General features: G+C 40.2%; 1 protein-coding gene across 1 annotated transcript in view; it reads left to right on the top strand.

Moving 5' to 3' along the window:
• PLCD1 (phospholipase C delta 1) overlaps positions 1-14,516 on the top strand; it is a 60,262-nt gene that overhangs the window by 23,345 nt on the left and 22,401 nt on the right. The window contains exons 3-5 of the mRNA XM_026718466.2: positions 3,944-4,172; positions 8,442-8,571; positions 11,324-11,555. Coding sequence (XP_026574251.1) covers positions 3,944-4,172; positions 8,442-8,571; positions 11,324-11,555 — 591 coding nt within the window. The remainder of the gene's footprint in view (positions 1-3,943; positions 4,173-8,441; positions 8,572-11,323; positions 11,556-14,516) is intronic.

Here is a 14,516-nt window from a genome sequence, read left to right as displayed (position 1 = left end):
AATTTCTGGAGGCAAGCCGTTCCACTGATTAATTGTCCTCACTGTCAGAAAATTTCCCCTTAGTTCCACGTTGCTTCTCTCCTGGCTTAGTTTCCACCCATTGCATCTTGTCCTGCCCTCAGGTGCTTTGGAGAACAGCTTGACTCCCTCTTCTTTGGGGCAGCCCCTCAGATATTGGAGCACTGCTATCATGTCTCCCCTGGTCCTTCTTTTCATTAGCCTAGAAATACCCAGTTCCTGCAACCGTTGTTTTGGCTTCCTTAGGTGACTTAACAAGACTTAAGATGTTAAGTCCGTAACACAATTGTTAAGACAACCTGGCTTCCCCGTCGACTTTGTTTGTCAGAAGGTCACAAAAATGCGGATGACATGAAGGCAACCTTAATAAATACGAGTCAGTTGCACAGCCTCCGAATTTTGATCATGTGACCCTGGGGATGCTGCAACAGCCGTTAAGTATGAAAAAGAGTCGTAAGTTAAGTCACTTTTTCTGTGCCATTGTAACTTTGAACGGCCACTAAACAAATGGTTGTAAGTCGAGGGCTATCTGTAATGGCCATCTTACAGTCGTAAGTCAAGGACTAATTGCAGCTAGAAATTGAAAGTCTAAAAGTTTACCAGCTCTTCTTACAGATAACTGAAAAGTGGAGATGTCATAAAAGAAAAACATGATGAACAGCCTGAGTGTTCTTTGTGGCTGTGCATGGGGAAGCAAATCTGCACAGCTATGTATCATCTGGCTGGGCATTTTCTAAGAATTATCCTTGATTTTGGCTTACTTAGATAATGGGTGGCATCTTATCTGCCTGGCTGGAGAAGCTAAGTGGTGGAATTTGCTAAGACAGGGTGGGGTGCTGGATTAGATAAAGTCAGGAAGGATAAAGTAATTGAAGGCCAGGAAGGGAAAATCCATTTTAAATCCAGCCTTAAAATGGATGTTCGTTACAAATACATTAATTTGGAACTCTAAGAAGGAACATTTCTGTTCGTGATCCTCTATTTGTTTGCATGGTGAGTTGGGGACTATTTGCAAATAATCAACCAAGATGCCCAGTTTTTATATAAACAGTTTGAACTACAACCTATTACACTCAGAAAGCCATCTAAATAACCAGCACTGTGACCTGTTTAAACAAGACTTAAAACAATAATGAGAAACTGATTTGAAACAAGTTGCTTTCAGAATTCAGATTCAGTTTTTAAAACTGAAGGATTTTAAATGGGGTATTTTGAAGTTTATTTCTATAATTTGAGAGCCAATTTGGTGTACGGGCTTAGAAATACAACTACAATCTCTCCATGCATACATGGAAACATATGGCTGGCTTCTCCCTAATTACTTGTAGAAGGACCATTTTCTATATTACTTATGTTGTATTGTACTTTTGTTATGGATAGCACCAGCAGGAGCAAAATCAATTTCGTTATTTATATGTACAATGACAATAAAGATTATTATTATTATTGATTAATTATTAAACAGGGAGCTGTGAATTGTAGCTGCTGGCTTAGAAACCATTAAACCAGAAATTATTAAACCAGAACCTGTGAATTGCCTTAGGTATGAAAGCCTCCTGGGTGACTTTGGGCTAATCATCAGGAGTCCATGAATTCTAGTCCCGCCTTAGGCATGAAAGCCTCCTGGGTGACTTTTGGCCAATCACCAGGAGGTAGTGAGTTCTAGTTCTGCTTTAGGAATGAAAGCTGGCTTGGTGACTTTGGGCCAGTCCTTGTTTCTCAGCCCAGACCACCTCAAAAAGTTCTTGTTATGAGGAAAGTAGAAGGAGGATGGAGTATTAGATATGTTTGCCACCTTGAATTACTTATAAAATAACAAAAACAGGATAAAATGAATATTTTTTAAAAAAAGAAATCAAGATTGTTGCGGATTAAATTCAAATTAATAAAGTTATTATCTCATAAGCATTTAGTTGCCTGCTGTAAGAGTGATTGATTGACTGACTAGAAAGAAATTCAACATAGGGAGGAAAGAAACTTCTAGAATGTTCATTAAACAAGAACATGCATTAAAAAAATTCCTTAGATTTTGTATTTCTTCAGCAAGGGGTTTTCACAGGGAACTAAAGAAAGTAAAAATTGCAGTAGTGACAAAATGATTGAAGCCTCTTTTTTGATATTTGCCACAACAAGAGTGAAGCTTCAGTCATGTAGTTAAGGCCGCTGTCTTGACTTTTTTGCCTGCCCCTGGACATAGATGTCCTTTTCTTCACCCAAGCATGTATTCCAGAGAATTTGAATACAAGGCTTACAAATCAGTCGTGAAATTTGCCTTGTTAAGATATTTAATTTAACAGCCGGAACAATGAAATGTATAATGAGCCAGTACACACAGTTGTAGGTGATTGGTTGGAGAGTGCGGGCTCCTGCATTATAATTGGTTGATGGGTATAAAAGGGGAGTTTCCCTTTTTCCTCCCTGCCTTTTTCTTCTTTATGTGCAGCTCTGTATGCTCCATGGTTTATTACCTCATGATGTTAGCGTGCCTCTGATTGTTTTGTCTGCTATAAATATAGGTGTTATATGTATTTATTTATATAAAATTACAAGTTCATGTCAGCATCTCTGACTTCCTTTGGACATTTGCTGTGCAATTCCCTGATATACTTTAGTCTTAGGAATGATATTAAAGTTTTGGGTGTTGGTTTTAGATGCAGTTAAAATATGTTTTTCTTTCTTTTGTGGCAAAGCAATTTTTTTTTTTTGAAAACATTTTTATTGGTTTTTTTAAAAACAAACAAAACATAAAAACATCAGCTCTCTTCCATACATATATACAAACAGTGTGTCGGTTGGTTCATCAGTTTTGTGCATTCGTTTCGTAGTCTCAATTACGGTTATGTTACATAATAACTCTTATTATCAATCCAAACTTATACGTCCTCATATCATTATTAAAAAAATCATTTGACTATTATTCATTCATACTTTATAAGATAACTATAATTTAGGTAATTTATTCTATAACAAATCATATAATCATACCAAATCTATCCTAAAAAACACTTTATAGATGTGATGTCAAATAGCAAAAGGAAAAGGAAAAACAAAGATATTCCTTATTATCTAAAATATGTTTTTCTTTCTTTTGTGGCAAAGCAAATATTTATTTATGATTTACAAAAGTCTTTTATGCAGATCTTGGGGAAAAAATCCAAATCTTTATCTGAGATGATATGAAAATTCCTGACTTGGATAGGGCTTAAGACTAGAAGACTTACATTTTAAAAAAAATAAAGCTATAATCTGTGTTAATTAATTAATTTTTACTGTTTATAACTTATAAGCTACCCATAGTCATAAAGGAGATGGGTGGCATACAACTGTAATACAAAAATACAGATAGTCCTCGACTTATGACCACAATTTATCCCCAAATTTCTGTTGCTAAGCAAGACATTAGTAAAGTGAGTTTTGCCCCATTTTACGATCTTTTGTGCCACCGTTGTTAAGTGAATCACTGCAGTTGTTAAGTTAGTAACACTGTTGTTAAATGAATTTGGCTTCCCCATTCACTTTGCTTATCAGAAGGTCGCAAAAGGGGATCACCTGTCCACAGAACATTGCAACTGTCATAAATATGAATCATTTGCCAAGCATCTGAATTTTGATCACGTGGCCATGGGGATGCTGCAGAGGTGATAATTGTGAAAAACCGTCGTAAGTCACTTTTTTCAGTGAATAGTCACTAAATGAACTGTTATAAGTCGAGGACTACTTGCAAATAGATGATGGATGGATGGATGGATGGATGGATGGGTAGATAGATAGATAGATAGATAGATAGATAGATAGATAGATAGATAGATAAAAAGGCTCCTTCCAACCCTATGATGCTATGTGGTTGCTGCAGATAACTAACCATTTAACAATAACCAGTTTTATTGCCTGCCTCTGATGACAAATGTTGGGTTTGCTCCTACAGTCTCCATTGAAGAAATCCAGGATGTCAGGCCAGGCCATAAGACCGAAGGGATGGAAAAATACGCTAAGGATGTCCCTGAAGTTCGTTGCTTCTCTATCATCTTCAAAGATCAGAAGAAAAACTTGGACCTCATTGCTGGCTCTGAAACGGAAGCAAATCACTGGGTGTTTGGCCTGCGAAAAATCATTGCAAAAAGCAATTCAATGAGCCAAAGGCAGAAATTACAACAGTATCCTTTTCTTTTTTAAGTCTGTACATTTGAGAAGAATTTCCAAATGTGTGGCATGAGCTATCTTGTCTTTTATACTTTATGCTAACTTTCCTCAAAATAATATGGGACTTCTTTCTGTAGCTAAATTCTCTATTTTTCAATCTTGGCAACTTTAAGATGTGTGGACTTCAACTCCCAGAATCCCCTAGCTGAATGGTCCTTGCAAAGAATTCTGGGAGTTCAAGTCCACACCTTATAAAGTTGCCAGTTTGAAAAACACTGCCTTTCTCTGTAGTGGCAACTAGATGGACGGACTTCAACTCCCAGAATTCTCAGCAAGGGCCATTCTGCCTGCAGGATTCTGGCTCTTACTCTCCATGGGTAGAAGTTGGGAAATCCCAGGTTTAATGCAAGCCAACAGAACAGGTGTAGAGTCAGATAGTCCCGTGATCTTCTGTCCAGCAAAGCCAGTGGGGAAGCCTGATTCACTTAACCATGTTGCTAACTTAACAACTGCAGTGATTCACTTAACTCAGAGGTCTCCAAACTTGGCAACTTTAAGACTTGTGGACTTCAATTCCCAGAATTCTCCAGCCAGCATAGCTTTCTGGGAGTTGAAGTCCACAAGTCAACAATAGAATACTTTTTTATTGGCCAAGTGTGATTGGACACACAAGGAATTTGTCTTGGTGTAAACACTGTGTCAATTCTTCAAGTCTTCAATTGCCAAGAGAATTCTGGGAGTTGAAGTCCACATGTCTTAAAGTTGCCAAGCTTGGGGAGCCTTGACTTAACTTGTGGCAAGAAAGGTTGTAAAATGCTCGCTGAAAAACTCACTTGCTGTCTTGCTTAGCAATGAAAAGGGCTCGATTATAAATCGAGGACTACCTGTAGGCAAAATCGTTTTTGAGCAAGTGGCACTTGCTCAAACTGTAATTTGGCAACTTAGCTTCTAATTAAGCCCATTTTGAGGGGAGGGGGGGGAAATACCCTGTAATGCCTTCCCAAGACTTGCCAAATTACAGTTAAGATTGTCTAAATTTACCTTCTCTTTGACCAAGCTTGTCATTTTGCCATTTTGCCTCATTCAGGTCTGTTAAAGCCCATAATTTCCGAACTGAGTCTTGACTAAGGTTACTATGACTATATTTATCTCTTGGCCAAAGTTTGCTCTAAAGTTATAATTACCGGAATTATATTTAACTTGGCGTGTTTGTTTAGGGGAGAGTGGAGGAGTTAGTGGAACACAAGAATTTGTTCTACGCACTTTGATGAAATGGTGGAATTTGAAATTATCTGGATTGCACTAGGTCGGGAAAAGTCGATCCACAGTACAGATAGTCTTCGACTTATGACCACAATTGAGGCCAACTTTTTTGCTGCTAAGGGAGACATTTGTGAGGTAAATTTTGCTGCATTTTATGAGCTTTCTTGGCCCAGTTTTGAAGGGAAAGGCTGCAGTTGTTTAAGCTCATTGAGGACTACCTGTATTTGTCAGAAGGTTGCAAAAGGTGATCACATGACTATGTGGTCATAAGTCGAGGACCACCTGTTAACAGAGTTGGAGGGGATCTTGGAGGTCTTCTAGTCCAACCTCCTATTCTGAACAAATGGTCTACACACCAGTTCTGTTTGCTTACATTAAACCTGCGATTCCCCAACATGTATCTCCCAGAAAGTGACCACATGGCTCCAGAACTGTGATGACTCGGAGCATGGCAATAAAGCAACAAAGTCACAAAAGTAGGCAAAGTCCCTTTCATTCCTCTAACTGTCCAGTTATCATCGGCTGGAGAACAAAACGATTCCCAAGAACAGTTTTTAATGGGAAGAAATTCAGTCCAAACCCAAAGTACATCTAAATTATAAATAAAAACGAAGACAAACCATGCTGCAGCAATTAACAAGACAGGGCAAGATAAGGAATTGCAGACTTCCAAAAGATAATGACACATATACAGGTGGGAGGACATCAGAACCCAGATAAGACGTGCACACTTTGCTTCCATCTAGGTGCTGTGTGCAAACGCCCTTATATCCTGTTCTCCTAACTGCAACCAATGAAAGGGATCAGGGCCTTTTTCTCTCCCGTAAGCCACATTGCTCCCTTCTCCATTACTCCCTGTGTGACCTAGGATGAAGAGGGGGTGGGGCTGGGTCTTCCTCTGAATGCCCAGCCGGACTGTGCCCTTGCCCAGTTTCTTCCGCAGCCACCGGAGCCACACTCCCACTCCCTGTCAGCTGTTCAACCTCCCCCTTGGAATCAGATTCCAACAGGGGCATGACAAGAACATTGCAAGAATCATAAATATGAGTCAGTTGCCAAGTGTCTGAATTTTGATAACCTGACCATGGGGATGCTGTAACCATCATTAAATATGACAAATGGTCATCGGTCTTCTTTTTTTTCAGTGCCGTTGTAACTTCAAATGGTCACTAAACAAACGGTTGTAAGTTGAGGACTACCTGTAGACCAAATTTGAAATACATAATAGAGACATGCTGTGATGTCATTCCAGAGATTTATATTTGGGCTGTAAAAATCATCAGATATCTAAGGAGAAAATATCAACAACACCCTGGTTAATCAATAATATCAATAATACCCAGGTTGTGTGAAGCTTAGCAAGAACAGCTTCTGTTACATGCAATGTGGTGCCCAGAAGTGGTTACATCAATGCCCCACTTCTAGTTTTTACTAATGTCAGAGTTTCCCAATTTTAGCAAATTTGAAAGGTGTGGACTTCAACTCCCAGAATTCCCTAGCCAGCATAGGTGGCTTCAGATGGGCGACTGAAGTAGGCTGAAGTAAAATAAAGTCTCGTGAGAAAATTGTTTTAAAACTGGAACTTCATACACACATACACCCACTTTCCTATTTCTGCAACATCCTAAATGTACACAAACATTGCCCCATCTGATATCTTCTTGTAACGTCTGGTTTTTGCTAGGACTAACCTTTTTCCATAATTTATTTTATTTATTTTATTTGGTTTGTCAGTTGCTTAGGTATAAGTAAAAACATAGTTATGAATACATGGATACGTATAAGAAAAATAAAAAGAAACAATATGAGAGGGACAGTAGGCACATTGGTGAACTTATGCACACCCCGTACAGACCTCTTAGGAAAGGGGTGAGGTCAATAGTAGACAGTCTAAGGTTAAAGTTTTTGGGGTTTGGGGAAGAAACCATAGAGTCAGATAGAGTATTCTAGACATTGACCACTCTGTTGCTGAAGTCGTATTTCCTGCAATCAAGTTTGGTGCAATTAACCTTGAGTTTGTATCTATTGTTTGCTCTTGTATTGTTATGGTTGAAGCTGAAGTATTTATTGACAGGTAGGACATTGCAATGTATGATTTTATATAGTATACGTAGGTCTAGATTTTCTAGGTCTAGAATTTCAAGTCTGGTGGCATAAGGTATTCTGCAACGAGTAGAGGAGTGGAGAACTCTTCTTGTGAAATATTTCTGGACTTTCACCACTGTGCTAATATCAGATATGTAATGTGGGTTCCAGACTGATGAGCTGTATTCGAGTATTGGTCTAGCAAATGTTTTGTATGCTCTAGTTAGTAGTGTAATATTACCACAGAAAAAGCTACGTAGGATTAGGTTAACAACTCTTAACCCCTTTTTTGCTATGTAGTTACAGTGGGCTCTAGCACTTCGATCATTTGAGATGAATACTCCAAGGTCCTTGACAGAGTTTGGATCATCAACAAGGTCTTGACTATTCAGCCTGTATTTTATTTTCTGATAATTTTTTTTGCCAATATGTAAGACAGAGCATTTATTTGTTGAGATTTGAAGTTGCCATTTGTTTGACCATTCTGATACATAGTCGAGGTCTTTTTGAAGGGTAGCAGTATTGTCTATGGTGTTGAATAGCTTTACATCATCAGCGAAGAGAACGCAGTTGCTCTTGATATGATCACAGAGGTCATTTATGTAGAGTATGAAGAGAGTTGGTCCTAGAACACTGCCTTGGGGGACACCACTGTTGACAGGTACAGAATTTGATAGGACGCTCTCAATTTTGACCATTTGTTGTCTGTTTGACAGGAATTCTTCTATCCAGTTATGCAGGTGTCCAGAGATACCATAAGATTTTAGTTTTAGGAGTAGTTTGTCGTGTACCACTGAATCAAAGGTTTCATTCTAAAGGTTTGAAGAATCTTAAAGGTTTGAAGAATCACGAACCTTAGCTTCTAAATATTTAATTTTAAATACTGGGTTTAACGTCTCCTTCCCATGTAGATTCCTTAATAATCATTTCAACAGCTGGATCCATACTTGCCTGCGGAAAGCAGATAAAAACAAAGATAACAAGATGACCTTTAAGGAACTCAAAAGTTTCATGAAGGAAGTCAACATTCAGATGGATGACAGCTATGCCAGGCAAATCTTTGAGGTAACAAAAAGGGGTTTTATTTATTTTTTGGTTTCTTCTTTATTTTAGGACTCCTCTGACTTTAAATTTCGGGAAAATAAGGTTTGCTAGGAAGTGTTCTGACCAAGGCCTCCTAGACCGTAATTATGCACACACTTATTTTAAAAACAAGTCCTATTTTATTGCAACTCTGGGAATTGTTTTCATTCCCAGCCGGTAATGAATCTTAAAACAGTCCCTCGAGATAAGCACCCACCTTGCTTTCCTGTGAAATGCTGCCAATAACAGGAGTAGCAAATGAACTAGAAAAAAAACCAACCAAAGTACAAAAAGCTTCAAGAATGAATCTGAACTGAACGAATGGCTTTGCTTCCTGCAAAGGTTTTGTCATCTTTGCCTGTCCTTTATACCTTATGGGAGGAGCAATCACCTCCAAGCCAGTGGTGGGATTCAAAAAAATTTACTACCAGTTCTGTGGGCGTGGCTTGGTTGGCACGGCAGGGGAAGGATACTGTAAAATATCTAGTCAGAGGTGGTATTTACCAGTTCTCAAAATTTCCCCTATTGGTTCTCCAGAACTGGTCAGAACCTGCTGAATACCACGTCTGCTCCAAGCCTTACTCCCGAGTCGCCCCTTTTGTTTCAGCTGCTCTTGCCTTCTAGCAGCTCTGCACACACGCGCACTGGGAACAGGCTCCCCTGGGTCCTCTGCCTTGCTCCTGCCAGATTCTGGAAGCTCCGGAGCAGCACCCCACTCCCAGGTGGTCCTGGCCCCATCTCTGCATTGGATGCAGGACCTCTCCAGACTTCTGGACTGATCCATGTTCTTCCCCACTGTCTGATTCCACTGCCGTTTGCACAGGTTGCCGGCGAACCACAATAGGAAACTAGCAGGGAAGGTAACAGGTGTGATCATGTGACTGTGGGACATGGTGACATCCTAATTGCAAAACAGCTGCCAAGTGCTGGGATTACAATCACATAATCTTGCTTCACAAACATGTCACTAAATGACAGAATTGCTGGTCCTGATGACTGTCATTAAGTGACTTCTTATACTACCAAATACAGGTAGTCCTCAACTTACGACTACCATGGAGCCCAAAAGTTGTTAAGTGAATTTTGCCTCGTGTTATGCCCTTTCTTGCCACCGTTGTTAAGTGGGCCAGTTGTTAAGTGGGTGACAGAGTTTTGAGGTGAATCTGGCTTCCCCATTGACTTCTGATGGTGAGAAGGTCACAAAGGAAGATCACAAGATCCTGGGACATGGCAATGGGGTCATAAGTATGAATCAGTTGCCAAGCATCTAAATATTGAACACGTGGCTGCAATGGAGAGGCTGCAATGGTCATACGTGTGAACAATTGTCATCTGAATTTTTTTCAGCGCTGTTGTAACTTCTAACAGTTGTATGTCAAGGAGAACCTGTATCAATAGCTCCCAGTGCAATGTTGCACATTGATATTTGATAGAATAGAATAGATTAAGAATTAGGATAGGATAGGATAGAATTCTTTATTGGCCAAGTGTGATTGGACACACAAGGAATTTGTCTTGTTGCAAATACTCTCAGTGTGCATAAAAGAAAAGAGACATTCATCAAGAATCATCAGGTCCAACACTTAATGATAGTCATAGAGCGCAATAAGCAATCAAATCATACTAGGAAACAGTCAATATGAATCGTAAGGATACAAGCGACAAAGTTACAGTCACACAGTCACAAGTGGGAGGGCCTGGGTGATAAGGAGTGATGAGAAGATTAACACTAATAGTAGTGCAGACTTAGTAAATAGTTGGACAGTGTTGAGGGAATTCTTTGTTTAGCAGAGTGATGGTATGGAGGAAGAAACTCTCCTTGTGTCTAGTTGTTCTGGTATGCAGTGCTCTGTAGCATCGTTTTGAGGGTGGGAGTTGAAACAGTTTATGTCCGGGATGTGAGGGGTCTGTAGATATTTTCACAGCCATCTTTTGGACTCGTGCAGGATACAGGTCCTCGATTGAAGGCAGGTTGGTAGTAATTGTTCTTTTTTGCAGTCCTAATTACTCTCTGGAGTCTGTGTCTCTCCTGTGGCTTGCAGAACTAAACCAGACAGTTATAGAGGTGCAGATGACAGACTCAATCATTCCTCTGTATAGATAGTCCTCACTTAATGACAGGAAGAATGGGATAGAACTGTAATCTGGGCCCTAAACTGCTTTGCAAGCACCCCCAAAGCATGAGGGGTATATGTGTCAGATTCTCTCAGCTGCAATGATTGCAAAATGTGTCTTGGATTTTGTCCCAAAGTTGCTTTTTCGCAAGGCAACTGGACTTTGAAGAAAAACCAAGAAGCTTCTTGGGTTCACCTTCAGTTCAGTTCTTCCGAACTGAAGAAGCTTCTGGGATGAGAAGCGAAATGTCTTCAAAGAAAAACAAAGGAAGTTACTTGTTAAAAAAATCATCCTTGGGACAACTGTGAGCAGGATAATGGAGAATATCCATAGACTTGGGTTTGGTTTGTGCGGAGAAAGGAGAGAGGGGGGAAAGAGAATTTTAATTGCTAGTTCTAAATTTAAGACTCCGGTTTTTTCCCCCACAAAAGGAGAGTCCATACGGCCAGACGAATGTGTGAATTTCTTATTCCAGCTTATCTCCGTGGTCAGCGATGCTTCGAAGGCCAGCAAAGTTGACAGTTTTCCATTGATTGCCCTGTTTTGCATTGTCCAGCCCTGTTTTAGGTTGCGTCGTATAAAGAAGAAGTTCTTTTATTTCTTCCCTCTACATCCACAGCAATGTGACAAATCCCAGACCGACACCTTGGAAGATGAAGAGATAGAGGTGTTCTACAAGATATTGACGGAACGCAAGGAGATTGACGGAATCTTCTCGGATCATGCAGGGGAGAAGTCGGTCATGTCCCTGGAGCACCTGGTTCGATTCCTCCAGCAGCAACAGCACGAGGAGGGGGATGGCCCTAATTTGGCCCTCTCTCTCATTGAGCAATATGAGCCCAACGAAACAGGTAAATTGGGGATACCTACAGGTGGGCATCCAGTCTTGGTCACCACACTATAAAAATAGATGTTGAGACTCTGGAAAGAGTGCAGAGAAGAGCAACCAGGATGATGAAGGGACTGGAGACTAAAACATAGGAAGAACAGTTACAGGAACTGGGCCTGGCTAGTCTAGTGAAGAGAAGGATCAGGGGAGACAGGATAGCAGTCTTCCAATATTTGAGGGGCTGCCTCGGGGGGGGGGGGACGGACGTGTTCTGACCAAGGCTTCCTGAGACCATAATTAAGCACAGTCTTAGTTAAAACAACTCTTGTTTTATTGCAACGCTGGGAATTATTTTCATTCCCAGCCGGTAATGAGTCCCAAACAGTCCCTTCGAGATAAGCACCCATCTTCCTTTCCTTTGAATTGCTGCCAACAACTAGAGTGCTAAATGAATTATTAAAAAAAAACAACCAAAGTACAAAGTCCACACAGAGCTTCAAGGTTTAATCCGAACAGAGCGAATGACTTTGCTTCCTGCAAAGGTTTATCTACCTTTGTACTTTCTTTATATCTTATGGGAGGGGCAATCACCTCCAAGCCTCACTCCCAAGTCGCCTCTTTTGTCTCAGCTGCTCTTGCCTTCTAGCAGCTCACACGCACTGGGAACAGGCACCCCAACTCTACCTCGCTGCTGCCAGACTCCAGAGGCAGCACCCCACTCCCAGATGGTCCTGGCCCCACTTGTGCATCATATGCAGGACCCTCGTCCAAGTCCTTTCCAAACTCCCTAACTGGTCCCCTTTCTTCCCCTCTGTCCGACTCCGCTGCCGTCTGCACCGGCTGTCAATGAACCACAATGTGGTCAACCTATTTTCCCAAGCACCCTAAGGCCAGACAAGGAAACTGAAGAAGGAAAGATTCAATCTGAAAATAAGGAGAAATTTTCTAACAGTGAGAACAATCAACCAATGGAACAGAAGTGGCCTGTCCTTGTGCCTGGTTGTTCTGTTGTGCAGTGCTCTATAGCGTCATTTTGAGCGTAGGAATTGAGACAGTTTGTGTCCAGGATGTGAGGGGTCTGTAAATATTTTTACAGCATATGCACCAAGACAAATTTCTTGTGTGTCCAATCACACTTGGCTAATAAATAATTCTATTCTATTCTATATTACTTTATTATATTATTTTAAAGCTCAGGTAATATATTATTTGGGTGTAGGGATATTTATGCAGTATTGCCTCAAATGTATTGACTCTCTGATGTTTTAGATAACTTAAATCTTTTTAAAAAATACATCAATATTAACTATTTTTCTAAGATGTTAATGTTGATAAGCATAAGGTTGTTTAAATTCTGCATTTAGAGCTGTGCAACGTTCATTAACAACTGCAAAATGTATTAAATTATTTGTTATATAACAGAAGTTTCTGTCTTAAGCTTCTTAATATTAAATTCTTCATTATTTAGTTGTTTGTATGAATAGATAGTCCTTGACTTACAACCACAGGAGCTGTTGTTCAGTACAACTGTTGTTAAGGGAGTTTTGCCTATTTTACAACCTTCCTTGCCATAGTTGTTAAACAAATCTAGCTTCCCCATTGGTTCTGGTTGTCGGAAGGTCGCCAAAGATAATCACATGACCTTGGGAGACTGCGCCTTCATAAATATGAGTCAGTTGTCAAGCATCTGATTTTGATCACATGGCCATAATGTCATTGTAATTGTGCTTTTAAAGTTGTAGCAATGTTTCGGCAGAATCTCATCTGCCATCATCAGGCTTCTGTATTGTGTTCGTCTGTGAGTCAGACTTTTACAATTGTTTGTACAGCACATCTACAATGACGTGGGAAAATACCCGAACAAAGCTGAATACCATCCATCCATCCATCCATCCATCCATACACACACACATACACACACACATACACACACAGAGAGAGAGAGAGAGAGAAAGAGAGAAAATGCTAGCTAGCTTATAGTGGACTGTAGAAGGAACAGATCAGACATCCAATGGCCAGCTTTAAGTTTCTGGGTGTTCCCATAAAAGAGTACCTGACCTGGGGTGCTCACATTGCAGCCCTGGTCAAAAGGGCCCAGCAGAGATTATACTACTTCAGACTTCTCAGGAAACAACAGTTGAATGAAAAACTGCTGGTGACCTTCTATTGCTGCACCATAGAGAGCACTTTAATATACTGCACCTCTGTATGGTTTGCCAATTGCACAGTGGCAGATAGGACAGAGGGTTAATGTCATTGCCCTTCAGAGGATCATGGGTTGCCCTCTCCCCTCTTTGGAAGAGCTTTATAGCTCCCGCTGTCTTAAGAAAGTTCAAAACATTCTCAAAGATCCATCTCATCCTGGGACCTCCTTTTTTTTTTGAACTATTATCATCTGACATATGGTACAGAATAATAAAAACAAGGACAAATAGGCTGAAAAACAGCTTCTATCCCAGGACAGTAGCTCTGTTGGATTCTACTGTATAGTGCAGTGTTGGTGCGTTGTCAGGGGGTTTCGGTTCAGTGTGTGGAGGGTGAAGGATGTGTGTTTCTGTTTATTTTCATGGTCGTGGTCATGATGTACACTGAAGATGGTGTTTGATTTCGTTGTACGAGGTGCAAGGACGATAAAGAAAACTAAACTAAAATATAGACTTACAGTCTAGTAGTTCATACCCTTGGGATTTTTCCCATCCAAATACTAAATCAGGCCTGATTCTTCTTAGCTTTTGGTGATCAACAATATTAACTACGTGTTAAATTACAGAAAAATCTTGGGGCTGTGACTTTTTGTTAAAATGGGATTTTTTTGGCTTCATTTGAGACAGAACTTTTGATTTTATTTGAGGAGCTTATTACGTTGTCGAGGGTTTTCGGGGGTTTTCGGTTCAATGTGTGGAGGGTGAAGGATGTGCGTTTGTTTTTATTTTCATGGTCATGATGTGCCCTGAAGATGATGTTTGATTTCATTGTACGAGGT

Source organism: Pseudonaja textilis, chromosome Z (genome assembly GCF_049901715.1).
Source record: "Pseudonaja textilis isolate UNSWEBS1 chromosome Z, rPseTex1.2, whole genome shotgun sequence".
NCBI classification, from domain to species: domain Eukaryota; kingdom Metazoa; phylum Chordata; class Lepidosauria; order Squamata; family Elapidae; genus Pseudonaja; species Pseudonaja textilis.
Note: the sequence above shows the minus strand (reverse complement) of the source record. Positions and strands in the feature narration are given on the sequence as shown.